Genomic DNA, 19,340 nt, shown 5'->3' on the forward strand with positions numbered 1-19,340 from the left:
GATAACTTTTAAAAAACTCTTATATTACGCCAGTCACAAAGTTATATATTCTTAGAAAATACAAATGTAAAAAAACAAAGTTTATGTTTTAAAAAATGAAAATATTGTTGGCTGTTAAATGTTATTTTTAATGTCTTTTTGCGATTCCTTATATGGTTGTAATAAACCCTCTGGACCATTATTAAACTTCATATTTCGTTCTAGTGGAGGATTCAGGTCCAAAGTCAAAATATTGTTTATTTTGTCTAAAGTAGGTAGTTGTTTGATTTAGACTTAGTTGATTTCCAGCTAATTCTTGTAAACTATCATCTTCATTTCAACGAGTTCCTCTTCCGTAAGTTCATTATCATTAGCGGCTAAAACTTCTTCAACATCTGTTGACTGATAAAAATATATAAATATATATAAATATATAAATATATAAATAAATAAATAAATATATATATATATATATATATATATTTGTATATATATATATATATATATATATATATTTGTACATATATATATATATATATATATATATTTGTATATATATATATATATATATATATATATATATATATATTTGTATATATATATATATATATATATATATATATATATATATATATATTTGTATATATATATATATGTATAGATATATATATATATATATATATATATATATATATTTGTATATATATATATATATATATATATATATATATATATATATATATATATATATATATTTGTATATATATATATATATATGTATAGATATATATATATATATATATATATATATATATATATATATATATATATATATATATATATATATATATATATATATATATATTTAACCCTGCCTACCATAGTAAAAAACATTTTTTTGGCAAATTTACTTTTGGCATAGTTATCTTTATTCAACATAATTCCCTTCAATGGTGACATACTGATTATAGCGACCCTCCAGCTCTTCGATACCATTTTTGTAGTACGATTTGTCGTTTGCTTCAAAATAGGCCCCAGTTTTAGTGATCACCTCTTCATTCGACGAAAATTTTGAGATCTGAGAACAAGAAATATTCGCCGGTGGCCAGATCTGGAGAATACGCTGAACGAGGAAGCAATTCGAAGAATTCATGGATTTTTGCCATCGTTTTTACTGACTTGCCACGCGGTGCCTTGTCTTGGTGAAGCAGCACTTTCGTTTTCTTCAAATGCGGTCACTTTTGGGCGATTGTCCTTTAATCGGTTCAATAATGCCAATAACGCCACTATTACATAAATAGTCGCTGTTGATAGTCCTTCCTTTTCCATGGTAGTCAATTAAAATTATTCCATGCGCATCCTAAAATACAGACTCCATAACCTTGCCAGTCGACTGTTGCGTTTTCCCACGCTTTGGAGCGGGTTCATGGTGTGCAGTCCACTCAGATGACTGTCATTTGGACTTCGGAGTGAAATGATAGAGCTATGTTTCATCCATTGCCACATATCGACGCAAAAACTCGAGTTTATTAGGCTTGATCATCTTCAAACACTGCTCCGAATCATCAACTCGTCGCTGTTTTTGGTCAAAAGTGAGCTCGCGCGGTACTCACTTTGCACAGAGCTTTCTCATACCCTCGTATTCGTGAATGATATTACATACACGTTCAGTTGATATCTTTAGAGTGTCTGCCATACTATCAATTTCACTTTACGGTCATTCAAAATCATTTTATGGATTTTTTTCTTTTTTCGTCGCTAATAACCTCTTTTGGGCATCCACTGTGTTCACCGGCTTCGGTGCTAATTTCACCACGTCTAAACTTAGCATACCAATCCTTGATGGTTAATTTTCCTGGGGCAGTGTCCGGAAACTCGACATCAAGCCAAGTTTTTGCTTCAACTGTATTTTTTCCCTACAAAAATCAATATTTTATCAACACACGAAATTCCTTTTTATAAATTTTTTTCACATTTCACAATAACAAAAGTTGCTTCACTGCAAATGCTATAATACACAAACTAATGATCCGACAGCTGTCAAATTTATACACGCAACTTTTGAGTGTTAGGGTTAACTAAAAAACATATGGATTTAATTCTAGTAACGCCATCTGTGTGTCAGGTCGGGACTTTTCAATTGACCTGTTATACTACAAAACGTGACGTCAGGGTTCTCACCTGCCGCACTTGCGTTTATCAAAGAACCAATCAAAGGGTTCACAGCGTAATGTATTGCCAGTTGTTGGTACAGGTACCTATAATGGAGATTTAAACTAATCAATTAAATTACTTGAATGGTTGATTATAACCCCATCTAGATATTGGACCCTTATTGAATTTTTACTCTATTACTCTATAGGTGTTTGGACATTTATTTTGTAACTAAAGCTATTGAGTATTGATTAGAACTATCGACCACTACTATCAAATCGCGAATCGCAATTTAAATATTTAGCCTATCAAATACTGAAGATAATTTCTCGGCACTGACCCTTTAATACCTTATCAACTTTTATATTTCATACAAAGGTAGGTATGTATTGATCCTATAAATTAGGGCACTATGTTAATGATATGATAATATATGTTAAATATGATATAATTATATGATAATGATACTTTAAAATCGAATTACAATTGCGGCCGAGTAATTTTAAAGCATAATTTGTAAAAGTATTTCACGTTGTTATATGTTTATTTCATATGTTATTTGTTAATATTTAGTCATAAATTTAGTGTCAGAACCTTTATTAGTAACAATTATTTACTTTTATTATTAACAATGCCAAAGGAAAGACGTGTGCAACGAACTATTTCAAGTGCTAACCGCTCAGATGAGCAGCGATTAAGACAGACAGATAATAATAATAGTTGTATTGTTATGTCACGATTGCATTTGAGAATAACTGAAAATGGAGTGGATAGGATTAGAATGCAACAAGTTCGTGCACGTCAAATACAATAAGAGCGAGCACGATACAATGAAATTGAGAGATTCCGCAGTGCTTTTGTGATTCAGGGAGCAGCATTCCACTCTAACGATTTATCCACCGGAATCATCCGGAAAAGATTATTATGACAACAAATCAATTTCAGTTGGAGAAATTATAATAATTTGTCAGTAATGTAAGACATTAAAATATAGCTGTGAATTTACTGGGTTATGTTCTTATGTTCATTCGTCTCACCATGACATACATTCTGTTCATTAGTTTTTGGGACGGCAAATGATTTTAACGTCTTCTTGGTCAACATTTAAAAATATAGTAGTTATAGTTTTCGCATATTTTACCCGATATCATGCCCATTTTCAAAGTATTATGCCATAATTTATATTTTTAATATATATATATAACTATTTTTTGATAACATTATATTTCTATCAGAAATATGTTTAAAAAATCCTAAACAATTCAACAAGTAAACAAGGACAATTACTATCAATTACTACGAGTGCTGTTATCATTACCATATGCAGATCATCAATTCTTACAGATTTATTTTATGGTCAATCCGGATACGTTATGTATATAAATAATGTGAATATAACATATAATTCTTGTCATTTTAATATGTATACAGCATTTTGATTAAAACATGTCCCAGACATTTGGAAGATGGCGGAAATTATAATGATCCCAAAACCTGGGTCACAAAACGAAATAAAAACATATAGACCTATATCACTGCTGCCAACAATAGCTAAGGTTTTTGAAAAACTTCTGTTGAAAAGAATAAAACCGATCATAGAGAGAAAAAACCTGATACCAACACACCAGTTTGGGTTTATTAACAAGCACTCAACAATTGACCAAGTCCACAGAATAACAGATGTTATTGAAAAAGCCTACGAAAGTAAAAAAATTATACTCAGCTATATTTTTAGATGTAGCACAAGGCTTCGATAAGGTTTGACATGAAGGCCTTGTTCATAAACTACAGAAAATGCTACCAAAACAACACACCGAACTACTAAAATCATACATTACAACCACAATGTTTAGAGTCAAACAAGAAGAAGCTTACTCTACAATCAAAGAAGCTGAAGCAGGTGTATCACAAGGAAGTGTACTGGGACTAATGCTTTATCTACTCTACACTTGTGATATACCACAAATGGAAAATATTACGATGGCTACATTTGCTCATGATACTGCTATTATAGCTATCGGAGACCATTGTGAAGAAGCCTCACGAAAATTACAACAGGCAAGTGACAATATAAATAATTGGACATAAGCTTGGAAAATAAGAATTAATGAAAGTAAATCTATACATGTGCAGTTCACCTATAAATAAACCGTACAAGCATCAATAATATTAAATAACACTATTATTCCATATAGCAACAACGCTAAATATCTTGGAATGAATCTCGATGCAAAACTTCGCTGGAAGGAACATATAAAGAAGAAAAGAATAGAACTGGAATTGAAATATATGAAAATGTACTGGCTAATTGGAAGACAATTCTTAGTTCTACAAAGAGTAACATAAATCAAATACAAATTTTTCAGAACAAAGACCTGAGAGGTATTGTGTGTGCACCCAAATACTATAAGACTGATTACCTACATCGAGATCTTCAGATACCCACAGCCATTCAAGAAATCAAGAGAATTGCAAGGGGGTATGAGGAAAGACTCCATTCTCATACGAATATTGAAATATTGCAACTATTGGATACCACCAGAACAGGACACATAGTCAAAAGTATCAAACCATCTGATCTTGTGTAGTATTGTGTAGTGAGGTGCATATATTAAAAAATTCAGCAGTGACACGTATAAACATTATTTCACCAGAGACTGAGATAGGGCCGATGGGTCCTCCTAGTTATATACCTAGATTTAAGTTATTATAAAGACAAATTGTAGGTTAGACGGAACCGACTAGTAATAATATATTAATTAAATAATAAAAAAAAATTAATCTGTCATATGAGAATACCATTTTAACTGTTAATAACAAATATTAGAACTACAGATTTTAACACAACTTATAAAAATTAATTCGGATATATCTTATTCCACTTGATATATTTTAATTAGAAATGTATTTAAGTTCTGTACAAATTTAATAGTTTACCTATGCTACTAAATACCTTTATTTTTGCATTATACTTATTAATTTTGCAGGCTAATGTATGTAAAACTTTGAACTTATCGACATGTTTTGTCGAAAGAATTAAATAAATAAATTGTTTAATCACATAAGTATTTGTTATTATAAATTAATGGTATGTTTTGATTTACTTGGTTATTCCAAAAATAACTGTTATGAAAATTACATTAGTGAAATAACATGGTTACTTACGAATGTCGGTCATCTCTCTATTCCGTATAGCAAATGTTTTACCTGTAACAAATTAGTTAATTAAGAAATGATATTTAATCCTAAAGTTAATTTCTAAATGTATAATGTATTTTATTTAATTAAATTTTGCTATACTTTTTGTGATATTTATATCAATATTTGAGTTCCACATCAAGAGCTCTTAAAAAGTAATAATCGAACATTATATAATATTCCAATATCTGGTGTATACAAGGAAGTTTTCACCAGTTTCATTTGCCAGAGAGTTGCGCTGTAAAATAATTATGTAGTGCGCTTATATAATAAAATGCAAAGCAAGGAAATATCTTTCCCCCAGTAAGTAATGTACATCATTAACTTATATAAAATATAATTTATAATATATAACTGCTTTTAAATCTTCTATAGAGCAGTCTACAAAAATTTTTTGCCGAATTCAAGAGCGATTTTCATAGTGCATGTCAAACCGCTACAGTCCTCAGCCGTATTATTTCACAGTTTTAATTCAGTTTTATTATTTTATAGTTTCAGAATCGGAAATTGTTTTTTAGCTGAGGTGTACACAACTTTCTTTGTGATCTGATCATGTTAAACTTTGTGTCTATAGAATACAATTTACAAAAGACGGCTGTTTTTATTTTAATATTATGGAAAATGTCCATATCTCGGAAACTATAAGAGATAATGCAATTTGAAAATCGACAACGTTATTAGCATGCCGAATATTACTTGGAATGTGAATTGGAACGAAATCGGTAATGCATAAGACCATTTTACAATTTTGGCCCAAGTTAGAAGCAGAGCCAAAATTGTAAAATTTCGATAGTCCATATCTCGAAAACTATTATAGATAATGCAATTTGGTAATCGTCAATGTAATCAGCATGCCGAATATTACTTGGAATGTGAATTGGAACGAAATCGGTAATTCATAAGACCATTTTACAATTTTGGCCCAAGTTAGAAGCAGAGCCAAAATTGTAAAATTTCGATAGTCCATAACTTGGAAACTATTAGGGATAATGCAATTTGGTAATCGACAACGTAATTAGCATGCCGAATATTACTTGGAATGTGAATTGGAACGAAATCGGTAATTCATAAGACCATTTTACAATTTTGGCCCAAGTTAGAACCAGATCCCAAATTGTAAAATTTCGATAGTCCATAACTTGGAAACTATTAGGGATAATGCAATTTGGTAATCGACAACGTAATTAGCATGCCGAATATTACTTGGAATGTGAATTGGAACGAAATCGGTAATTCAAAAGACCATTTTACAATTTTGGCCCAAGTTAGAAGCAGAGCCAAAATTGTAAAATTTCGATAGTCTATATCTCGGAAACTATAAGAGATAATGCAATTTGGCAATCGACAGCGTAATTAGTATGCCGAATATTACTTGGTGATGACCATGGATTACTACGGGAAGCATATAAGAAATAAAAACATGTGAATATAGTTTCAAATTATTTAAAATGAGGCGATTAAGAAAACATATGTAACATATATTGTGTATGTAGTGTATAATTTTATAGAATTTCGCTGTGACCTTATTTTTCATTTTAAATTATATTTATAAAACACATGATAAGAAACAAAATGGTGTCTTTAATATGCATTTTGTCAACATGTTCGTGCGCCCCTTAAGACTTTCAGCTCTTCGCAGCACATCAGAATAAAAATTTTCCACATGCTCAGAAATAATTCTATAATCAAAATAACTGATACTACGTCATTAAATACAGCACAATAATAATAATCAATTAATAAACAAAAAAACACGCTAACGTGAAGATATTTTATGAAACGTGACGTTATTATGACTACTGTGTAACATTTGAATGAAAAAATCAAATATTGTTTTGATGTAGTAAGTAATACCAATTTACCAGGGTGCTTTGAAATAATGGAATATAGTTATATTGTTCTTTTATTAGAACGACAGTGATTTAATGCCCTTAGTTTAACAAAAATCGTAGAAGTTTCAGTTATTAAGTAAGATTAAAATTAATTTCCAGTAATACAGGTAACTATTTAGTGTTAATTTTGTCAGGTTTTACTTTGTGGTGAATTTTGTTGCATCACTTTGTTTGCATATATATTTCTTAATCTAATTATTCACAGGTTTGAAACAACCTACGAACATTGATTTAGGTCAATAGTTATAAGAACACCATCACCGTCGGTTGCAGTCATATTTATTCTTCCACTTCCTCAGATTTAGATTTTATTCAGATACTGGCTGACCCGGCGGATATCGTTCCGCCTAAAAATAAATTAATATTGTGTTACCTTACTAGCTGTATGTATAGCGTACTATTTATTATTTTATTTTTAAATATTTCTTTTTGCCGACGAGGATCTATCTGGACTGCGTCTACTGACTGACTTCGACGAGGACTAACTTAGAAATCATCCCAGAAGACATCCGGTCTTACACAGCCTGGTTACTGGCGTGACTGGGATCATTTTACTTGTCAGATTTTACCCTCTCGCCTAGGACAATCACAAATATTAAACAATCACAAACATACATTTACGATCATATTCCAGTAGCATTAGAACCCGCGACTATCGTAACAGTAGGAGGACCGTCCTGTCGCCTTTACCACTGCGCCAGTAAACATTATCAGCCAACCAAGCCGGCATATAGCGTATTAGCTGCTACAAATTATTATGCTTATAGTGTTAATAAAATTGTTTCATTTAACAACCGTGAAGCTGATTAAATTGAGCCCATTATACCCAAAACCCTATATAAAAGAAACGTCGGTCCGTTAATATTGTGTCAACTGTCTTATGTGTCACTATGTCCATATCATGACATTTTAATGTCAAAAACTATTTCGTTTTTTAGTTCAGCTTTTTATTTTCATTATTGTACAAACATTGTCCTGATAACAAGGAATACAACAAAAAAATGCAATTTGCTGCAGTGGTTCTAAACTTATGTGCGCACATATATTTTGGCGATTCGGCATTATTTCTTGTATAGATAATAGGATATGTAATATTGTGGCTAATATTATCTATTGGTTGGTTAATTTTTTAATATAACAGTGTGCATGTTAAAATGGAATTAAATACACTGAAAGGTATTAATAAAATTTGTATCCTTATATATGTTATGAATTATAATATATCGATGATCGTGGCTTCTCTAAGATGACCACTTTCAGGTGGTTTGATATCCAAAGACTATAATGACTGCAATATTAAAGCCTTTTGATACAAATCTACTACTTTAGAAAGCCCAAGAAGAAAATATCTAATGGGGTCAACTAGGACGAAACTCTTGTCATCTTCGTTCTCTAGCCACTACTATTGAGACGATGAAAAAGCATAAATCAATGGTGCCTCTGCAAAATCGTTATGAAACAAAATGTAACTTCTTAGGGTCTTAGTCGTCTATAATGTCTCTTTACTAGATTATATTTTTCATTTCAAATTTCTTATTATATTTTCAAATACACAGTCTCATAATAAAATTTTATCATTTGGATGGTGGCAATAACCATAATGATATGGAATCAAAGGTTGACTGATGAACAATATGTTAAAAGATCCTTCCATATATATTACTTATTTAATGGTATACTTCTTACGGCATATTGAACAGAGTAGTTGTGTTACCAAAAAGAAGGGCCGTGATAATCTATCATATTAAATGCGTTGTTTCGTTGAAACAAATAAGCTTTTTTATCATAAATTAAAAAAATGTGGTTAAAAATGATTATATCAGTAATTATTGGAATGATAATTATTGCAGATTTAAAATAGACTTATTGTGCTCTGATAAATTAATGTGATCAAAATGTAATAACATCTTGTCTCTAATATTTTGTCATCTTCAAAGTAAACTCCATTAATTACAATTACAATATTTTCTCCAATAAGAAGTGGTTTCAATTTCATCTATCCAGTTTATCGACGTTCTAGAATATTTATTTTGGGTTGAGAAGACAGTCTGAAGTTGATATGTATAACGTTTAAAAATGTTACATTCACACTTCGATCTTATTAATTGTTTACAGTAGAGAGCAGACTGAATTATTTGAACAATTCCTTACCAAATCAACTAAATACTCAGCATCCTTATTTGGCGTCAATGTAAATTTGTAAACTGTTTGTGAAGCTCTTCCAGGATCTTTTTATCGTCAGTAATCATTCATTTGAAAAATATTATATAACAACAAATCAAGTATTGAGCTTACTTTGGTTTCTACTCTTATGTGATTGAATAAAAACTATTTAATAGTCTACAGTAAAATTCCTAACAATGTCGCGAATTAGAATATGTCGGTCTAAATCGATATGCTTTGCGCAAAACTATTCTGACATTTCTTAAGACACTTCGCCGTATTTTTCAATTTTTTTTTTCAAAATGACAAGAACTATTTTTTGGAATTTCCACTTTTAAATCACTATGATTCCTCTTACTCTGAATTGTTATCATTATATATATTTCGAGGTGCTATAGTATTATTTTATTGAATAAGTATTATTGTATAGATGTCACTTCTAATATATCATATATTATATTGCAGTTATAATGCTAAAAGGCGTTCACTGACAGTTTCAAAATCAACAGAGCAGATTAGCTTTACATTGAATTTGGTCCGCTTGTTAGGTTGAAAACATGGTATTTAACAATAACAATGTACTTTCAGTAGAATATGGAGCAACAGAAATGTTGGTGAATTCATGCAACAAACACAAATATGCAACTAATTCGCATAACAACAAACATAAATAAAGACACATTAACAAAAGTTATTTTGATATAAATGTATGATCGCCAATGTATTCTCATTGACATAGGTCCAGTTCAGAAAACCAGTTAGATTCTAGTTGGTAAAAACAAGACCACGCATTTATTACATTATTTTATTATTGTTTAGACATATTGTTTATTAGGGTTGGTTGAATATTTTTAATTATTTGATATCAGAATATACAGTCAATAATAAGCGATACTTTGATTAAAACTAAATTGATTTAATAGCCAACATATAATATATTAAGATATGGCCTGGTATATCGTCTCCAACACCATATAGGACGTTGTTTTCTCGATTCTTTAGTGATCGCGGAATTGTCATTGTGCTCTGTGCTTTTATACGGTAAGCATGTAATATATATTTTATATTAACAAATTCAAAAAAAAATATTTCAAATAATTAATGTATGCATTTCAAAGTATTAACTTTTATATGAAATATTTATGTTATATTTTGTCTTTATATTTCACTGATATATGTTATCACATACAATAATTAAATAAGATATATTTACTTTTAGCTATAATGAAACTATTATGCTTGATATTATCCAATACTTTTTATATTTGTCACACTACAATTCATTCTGGATCGCTAGTAACTCGAAGAAATTAATTAATTTTTAATTATATTATATTTTCTAATATTAACGTGATTAATTAATTTAAGTAGTTACATGTCCAAAAAGTCAAAAAGCTATTACAAAATATATAATTAGTAGTATAGATATAATAATTATTATAAAATAGGCTCTTTTCTATTTTATATATAAAACTTTTATATGAAATATTTATGTTATATTTTGCTTTTATATTTCACCGATATATGTTATCATATACAATAATTAATTAAGATATATTTACTTTTGGCTATAGTGGATTTAGTATAGCCAAAGGCTATACTATAGTTTGTTAATATCGGTATATTTGTCCGCTGTCTCAGTATCATCTTGTTGAAAGCATCAATTCTAATCTTATTTAACGCCCAACGAATATAGATTTCTTAAATTAAATTCTTCGTAAATAGGCTACTTAAATATAATGTTGAAATTTTGTTATCACATTTAACATATCGCATTTATAATACACATGCAGGACATTAGTATTTTTCAACAAATGATGCTAATTAAAACTTAAATTAATATTTTGTCACAATTAACATCACTTTATTTTCTAAACAATAATAGATTACATAACAGTTTGTTTACGAAATATGGTGATATTTCCTGACAAAATTACAAATTACCTCTTTATTTAATAAACAAAAGAAGATAAAACAAGAGCAAATGGTCAAGTACGACATTAATTTATGAATAATTAATAATAATATCAGAGAAATACATATAAGTTTTAAAAAATAATCAAATGGCATTTTGACGGAAGATATTTTGCCATTTTTCTGTTAAACTCATACAATTGTAAAAGCTTCTTGGATTTTAATAAATAATAGAATAAAATGATTCTCATAAACTTGTATAAGCGAAGTTTAGCTTCATGTTAATTTAGTATTTAGATACCGTAACAAATAGTAGTCAGGTGGAATAGATCTTGTTTCGTATGATAAAATGATACAGACAGAACAAAATATCAAAAATAAGATTCGACGTAGAACTGATTTACAATTGCATGCAGATTTATATGAAGTTTAATGAACTGTTTAATTGGTATAGAACAAACAGAGGACGCAAAATAATATTATCATAACATTTAGTGATACTCTGCCAAAAAAAGTATATACTGGCGGCTAGTCTCAATGACTATTTTGGATTTCAATTTCACTAATTTATCTCCAGTGTGTTTTGCAATTTTTAAAATTTTATTAAGACGAGCCGAGCCCCCAAATAATAGAAAAATAATAATATAAATTTGTTATAAACACGGATTTAAAAAGGAACAAAACAAATCTAATTTAATATAACTGGCCACGGTACCGACTTCAGACTGATTTTATTTAGCTGTTACAACGATTATTACGTACATATTTTATTTTAAAGCGTTTTTTTTGCGTTAAAAGTCTAAGTTTGATTATTTCTTACATTTTAGTAAAGTCCTTATTTATTTTTTAAAATCGGTTCAATTTTTTTTGTAAAAATATTTTATTATTTAGTTATTACAACGATTATTGCAGGACTTGCGGTTTTAAGATAAAATACTTAAAACGTCCCTTTTGCGCTAAAAATCTAAGTTTGATTATTTTTTACTTTTTAGTGAGTATCTTATTTATTTTTTAAACTCGGTACATATTTCTAAAAATATTTTTATTGCAATCAGGTAACTTTATTCTTCCGTCACTTTTGTGAGTTGTAAGATGAGCAAATTGTTACCGCGTAACTATTGTCAAATGCTGGAGTCAAATGGCTATAGTCGTGAGTATCGTCGTGGCTATCTGCTCGACACTGCTGACATTACAACAACAACAAAAAACATTACTTGGAACCTTTGCTGACGACACAATTATTATGTCAAAATATATATCTCTGCATTGGGCAATAGAAAAAGTACAAGTAGCAGTCAACAAAATCTACAAATATACGAAAGATTGGAAAATTCAATTTTATAGCTCCAAATATGTCTACGTTAATTTTGTATTGCGGCGAAATAATAAAAACTTAATTATATCACTCAATGGATGCCCGATTCCTCAAGCAGAATCAGCTAAATACGTTGGAATCTATATTGACGGTAGGTTAAACTGGAAACATCACGTTAGACAAAAAGCAAAACACATTAGAACCAAAATAAAACAACTATACTGGTTAGTCGGAAGATACACTCAACTTGATCTAAAATCGAAGTAGTTGATCTATAAGACAATTATAAAGCCAATTTGGACTTATGGGGTGCAAATATGGGGTTGCACTAAAAATTCAAATCAAGTAGTCATACAACGCTGTCAAAACAAGGTTCTTCGATCGATTACCAATGCCTATCGCTACGTAACCAACGAAGGACTGCACGATGACCTGGAAATCAAATGAATTTGCCAAGATATCCAAGATTTTGCCTTGAAACACGATAGAAGATTACTAAATCATACTAACGTGGAAGCAATACAACTGCTGGACAGCGCGCAGGATGTTAGGAGATTGAAGCGAACAAAATCATACGAACTTATATAAAGTGTATACCTATAGCTACAAGTTATTATAATTTTAATTATAATTGAGGAGTACATATTGATGTATTTTCTCGTCTTGGTTGTGAATTAATCCAAGTGCATGGGAAGAATAGTAATAAATTAATTGTAAATTAAGATTATACTAAGCGTATCTAATAAAGATGTTATAAAAAAAAAATTTTGGAGTAAAATATATATTTTTTAAATATATTTTAAAGTCTCCTTTTACCAACTGTGGGTTTATCTGAACTGGACCTAGAGTTTAACGTGGGTTCCGAACAACGGTCGTCAGCATTAAGCTTACTGACTGGCGAGTGACCAACTTTCGAAATCATCCCAGAAGACATTCAGTCTTACCCTACCTGGTTACTGGCGTGACCAGGATCATTTTCCTAGGCGGATTTTGGCGTGACCAGGATCATTTTCCTAGGCGGATTTTATTTACACTCTTGCCTAGGACAATCACAAATGTTAAACAATCACAAACATAAATTTGCAACCATGCTTCAGCAGGATTCGAACCCGCGGCTATCGCTACAGTAGGAGAACCATCCTACCGCCTTTACCACTGCGCCACCAGCCGACTGGAGTAAAATATTATAATATCGTATATCATTCAAAACTTTTTACTTAATCTGCTTGACAACAATATTTCTACAAAAATATATTATACTTCGTGTCTCTTTTCCAGAACAATGCTGCCGCTATACCTAATAATTTTCCTATGTGTGGCAATTGGAATAGTATTTTATTACAAAAGTCTATTCAATTACTGGAAAAAGAAAGGAGTGCCATATTTAAAACCGACATTGCCATTTGGAAATGCCACTAAATTCTTTCTTAACCAGCAATGTATAGGAGAACTCTTTATGGATGTTTATCTTCAAATGCGACGTCGAGGATGGAAACATGGTGGGATGTTTTTCTGCGGTAAACCGGTATACATCCCGCTGGATAATGAAATTGTTAAAAAGATACTGGTTTCCGATTTTATAAACTTCCCTAATCACGGATTGTATATTGACGAATCCGTCGACCCTCTATCGGTACATCTTTTCAATATGGAGGGTTACAGGTGGAAGAATGTAAGGGCAAAGTTACCTTTGGCATTCACGGCAGCTAAAATGAGACGGAACGTTATCATAATGAATGAGACCTGCAAAGAGTTTTTGAAAATTATAGATAAATACGAATCTGAAAACAAATCAATCAATATTAAGGATGTGCTCACTCGTTTCTCCATAGATGTAGTCAGTGCGTGTATATTGGGTATGGAATCCAATACGCTAAAGAATCAAAACCCCGAGTTACTTCGAGAAAGTAGAGCATTCTTTGACAATCAGTGGAGCAGAGTAAGCAATACTCTGGTTATTCTTATACCTCGACCTGTTTTATCCAAGCTGAACTTCAAATTATTCACGAAAAGTGCCACCAAATACTTCTTAAACATGTTTAAAATGATTAAAGAACATAGACAAACTGAAACTACCAAACGAAATGATTTAACTGATTTACTGCTGGACTTGGCCGATAAGAACAAGTCACATCCCGATTTTAATGGGGTTGGTACAATGGAACCATTAAACTTTAACGAATTTGCGGCACAATTGTATATTTTCTTTCAAGCTGGGTTCGAAACTTCCTCGAGTACGCAAGCCTTTGCCCTATACGAACTAGCATCAAATCAAACAATTCAAGATAAACTAAGGCTCGAAATTAATGAGGTTTTAAAGAAACACAATGGACAGTTCACATACGATTCAGTTAACGATATGGATTACTTGGGAAGGGTTATAGATGGTATGTATTTTATAAATTAATAATTTTACTTTTTTTTGAGTAGAATATATTTTTTAAGATTCACTCGACAGTATAATTTATGAATTCGAATTTATTTTTAGATTTTAGTTGTAAAATCTTATTATTCTAATATTAATTATTGTCTTACAGTTTATAACGGAATGTTATTTTATCTTATTAATTATTCAATTCAAATTGATATAATTGTTGTAATTAAGTAAATAGTTCATTTTAATATACTTGATATTTCTTAAAGTTTTTTAAAATTTAGTTCATTTTGTAGTAATTCGCCTTTTTTTAGTATATATAACATTCCAAGAATTATACGTGATAACTTTTGTATTTGTTATCATCTTGCAATCCAATATATAAATAAAAAACTAATATTTATATAGTCTATTCAAAGTTTTTTTGTACATACGTCATCCAGATATTGCCTGCCCCAAATTTGTATATTCGCTTTAGAATCGGAAAATAATTTCCTTCTCATTTTATTCTAGTTAAAAAGAGACGCAATGCTGTCTGTCTCTGTCTAGTTAGTCAGTTCTAACACGTAAACGAATGAGCCTGTCAAAGTCATTCGATCAGACGTAGGCAAAATTCGCGAAAGCAATACTAATAGGATATTGTAACTCTAACCTATAAACTATTGTGGCCGTATAATTAACTATAATGTTAAAATATATTATATTTGATAACATTTTTGTTCAACTATTTTATTTTTTTATTTTTTGTTGTATGTTAAAGCCAAACTGACCTAAAACCCAGAGTTGATGCGGCAACATTACGACATTTTGATGTCACAAATTTAGATGACATATATACAAAATATCTTTGACCATACATAATATTTCATTCAATACATAATAAATATTTATCGTTTGTCATATATGTAAAACCTATAAATTGTACACATTTTTGATGCTAGTAATGGAGTGCGTCTTTAAAATGAAAATGTAGATATAAAATTGATTATCTTTGACTAATGATCCGATAATTTTGATAGAGTTTTAAGACGCAGTGGAATTATTTTAAATGAAGTAACTTTATAGGGAGTGTTTAAAAATAATTTCTAACACAAAAATCATTTCATTTTATTTTTTGCTTTTCAGAAACTTTAAGAAAATATCCGATCTTTCCCGTATTACCACGTGCTGCTACTGCTGACTATCAAGTGCCAGGAACCGATGTAATAATAGAGAAAAATTCGTTCGTACTGGTTACTAATTTGGGCGTCCACTATGATCCAGAATACTATCCAGATCCGATGAAGTTTGATCCTGATCGATTTACAGCAGAAAATAAAGCGAAGAGGCCTTATTGCTCATATATTCCATTTGGGGAAGGGCCAAGAATTTGTATAGGTAAGATACAGTTTTAATACAATAAAAATTCGGTTTGTCTGAAAGAACTCGTTGATTAACTAGAAATAGTTAAATAGCTTTACTGAAAATAATGGTCAGTATAATATATAACGTTATATTTATCCATATGAGTACTAATTGCACTGGGAGACTATGATACCAATGATGTATATCAAAAAATTAATTGACTGAAGAAATAAATTTCAGGAGATTTAAACGGAGTAAATTACAGAAGTCTCACGATGAGTTGCTCTCGAAGTTTGTGAAATATATTGTAGATAATTTTATAATTTAGCTAAGAAGTTTTGTTTATTTACATTAAATTAAGGTAATCTCCACTAAGACTATTTGATATATGATTTGAGGTTATTTTAAGATTAACTTTTTAGTTTAGCAATAATCATTTGGAAAGCATGGGCCAAAAGTCCCGCTACCATTTTTATTACCTACAACTTAGCTCTAAGAAAAGAAGTTTGGTTTTTATGAAAAGTTTATTTGGTCTTTACATTTTCTTTTCGTTATTATGATTGAAACATTATATCGGCTAAATGGTGACCGCCATTTTCTATGCAACTCTCGGCTCTTTTTACGACATTTCTCAACTTGCAACATCTGAGGCTGAATTTCTTCAATTTCGTGACAAATATTGTCTTTAAGATATTGAATCGTTCGTACTAAATCGCCACTTCGCGAAATTAGTCTCTGTGGAAAAACGTCATTAAATAATTGAATTCTTGAACGAGCTGTGTGTGCCGTGGCCCCATCTTGCTGAAACCAAATGTCCTTGCTCTTCTACTTCACACACAAGAAAATTTCGAATCATGTCTTGATGCCATTCAGTAGTAACAGTAACTGCAACATCTTGGTCATTTTCCAAAAAAAATACGGATCAATGATGTTTCCAGCATGAATACCACACCATACAGTTGTTTTTAGTAGATGCAATGATATTTCATAAATTAGTTGAGGATTATGTGCTCGCCAAAATTGACTGTTTTATTTAATGAAGTGGTCACTGAGAAGAAAATAGGTTTCATCGCTTATTATCAATTTAGATGAAAAATCTTCAATTTCGCCAGACAGCCTTAGGATTGCATTACTGTACTCAACTTGTTGATCAGTATATCTCGGAAGCAATTTTTGGACTAATTGAATTTTGTACGGGAACATTTTCAAATCAGTTTTCAAAAGTCGCCTTCAACTACGTGCGAAAATGTGTAACTAGGAACCACGTTTCCGAATTGATCTTTCTGGAGACTCACTAGTGATAGTGTCGCTATCGCTCACTAAAGCTACATTTTCAGCGTTACAGGACGTCCGTTATCTTCCAGAACGAGACCTGTCTGATGTCATACCGTACTGCTGAAAATTTGCATGTAAACGATAAATTGTGGTTTTGTGAGGCATTAGAGGATTAGGATATTTTGACGCAATTTCCGTGAAGTGCTAATAATGGAACGATTATTTATATTTAATAAATACTGTATAATTGCCATTAATATGACGTCTACACAACGCAATGGTTAAAGTGAAACTGAGCTAAACGTCACGTAATCAAGATGGTGCTCATTCAAAATGGTAGCGGGACTTTTGCCTCGCCTGTTAGATTAAATGGAGGTGTTTTTAAGAATGACAAACATTTACATGTATTTATATTGAATAGTTATAAAAAAACAAGAAACTAAAATAATTAATGGCAGTCAATGGACTCCATTATAAGGGCATAACTATTACAGCGTTACAGATTCCATAAAAAATATATATTATAATTCGGCCACACTCATTAAAGTAACAAATATTGATTCTATTTTTAATTCTTTTTCATCAAATTCTTAAAGAACTCATTCGATTCTATTTATTCTTAAAATTAAGTAGTCTTTAATTAAACTACAAATTTTTTTTAGTAGAGCAAGTACTATAGGTATTACTTAGTAATGACGTATATTTTAAATGAACTATATTTCATATTTTATACTTATCAAATCGTTTTAATAAAGGAAAATTTATGAATTATTAATCATCTCACTTTGTAAACCCAATTTTAACAATCTTAAAATATTTTTCAGGAAAACGATTTGGAATATGGCAAAGTAAAATCGGTTTGGCTAACATAATCAAGAACTACAATGTGACTTTAAGTAAGAAAATGAAACTACCAGCCAGGTTCGATACCAGTGGATTGATCTTGAAACTACACGGGGATATTTGGGTCGATCTTAAAAGGATTTGTTAAAGTTTTATTTAATAGCTATTAATATTTATAAGTGATTATAAAACGAGATAAATATATGTAGAGTGACTAATATTTTTTAAATAAATTTAGCGAGGCATTAAAAATAGCGTCTTGTTTTACATTAGAATAGATTGAAAACCTCACTATAGTTTTGTATTCACTGTTCATGAAATCATCAATTCTTTCTGTAAAATAAAATATTATACTCCCAAATACAGCCTTTCTGTTGTTGTAAATCTATCATATATCTGGTAATATTCTGAGGAGATCATAACTGTTTGTTAAACTTTGAATTAATTCTATTTTAATTAATTTTTTGGTGTAGTTAAGTGGAGATAAATCGACTTATTTAATCTCACTACATCATCACGGAAGTAAATAGTGACTACCGAAAAGTTTTAAAATACTTACATAAGACTCTCTAGACTACAATTTGACCCGGCCTCTGTAATACTATATGGATGGTGTAGATATGCATAGAAAACTTAGAGGGTGATGATGGAAAACAAATACATAGAGTTGGCAAGTTTTTCTCGAAGCTCAAATTAATTTTTTGGGGCTTTTCAGGAATAACTCTAGATTTTAGGCCACAAGAGTTTTCAACATTGTCGGTGTTGAATTTGATATTTTTATTTGAGAATTTTTCTAGTCCAGAGGTTGCATATCAAACACCCCGGTAGATATGGTAAATTCCTCATCAAAATAAAATGTTTAATCAATATGCGCTATAGGTTATTATGA

The 19,340-nt window shown here is 30.3% G+C and overlaps 2 protein-coding genes across 11 annotated transcripts in view; one reads left to right on the forward strand and one right to left on the reverse strand.

Moving 5' to 3' along the window:
* Positions 1–19,340, reverse strand: part of LOC143194396 (uncharacterized protein CG43867) — a 510,718-nt gene that overhangs the window by 176,872 nt on the left and 314,506 nt on the right. The window lies entirely within an intron of this gene.
* On the forward strand, positions 5,591–18,812 carry LOC143194398 (cytochrome P450 6a2). Of its 2 annotated transcripts, none has more exons than XM_076401143.1 (4): positions 5,591–5,634; positions 13,894–15,002; positions 16,115–16,366; positions 18,433–18,812. In XM_076401143.1, exons 1-4 carry the CDS (start codon positions 5,606–5,608, stop codon positions 18,597–18,599), a joined length of 1,557 nt encoding a protein of 518 aa, XP_076257258.1. In that variant the 5' UTR covers positions 5,591–5,605; the 3' UTR covers positions 18,600–18,812. The 2 variants fall into 2 exon arrangements, with proteins under 2 accessions (XP_076257258.1, XP_076257259.1); XM_076401144.1 differs by lacking the exon at positions 5,591–5,634 and adding an exon at positions 10,261–10,427.

Source organism: Rhynchophorus ferrugineus, unplaced genomic scaffold, assembly GCF_030347505.1.
Source record: "Rhynchophorus ferrugineus isolate W39M unplaced genomic scaffold, kcgeb_rfMv2 rfM3, whole genome shotgun sequence".
NCBI lineage: Eukaryota > Metazoa > Arthropoda > Insecta > Coleoptera > Curculionidae > Rhynchophorus > Rhynchophorus ferrugineus.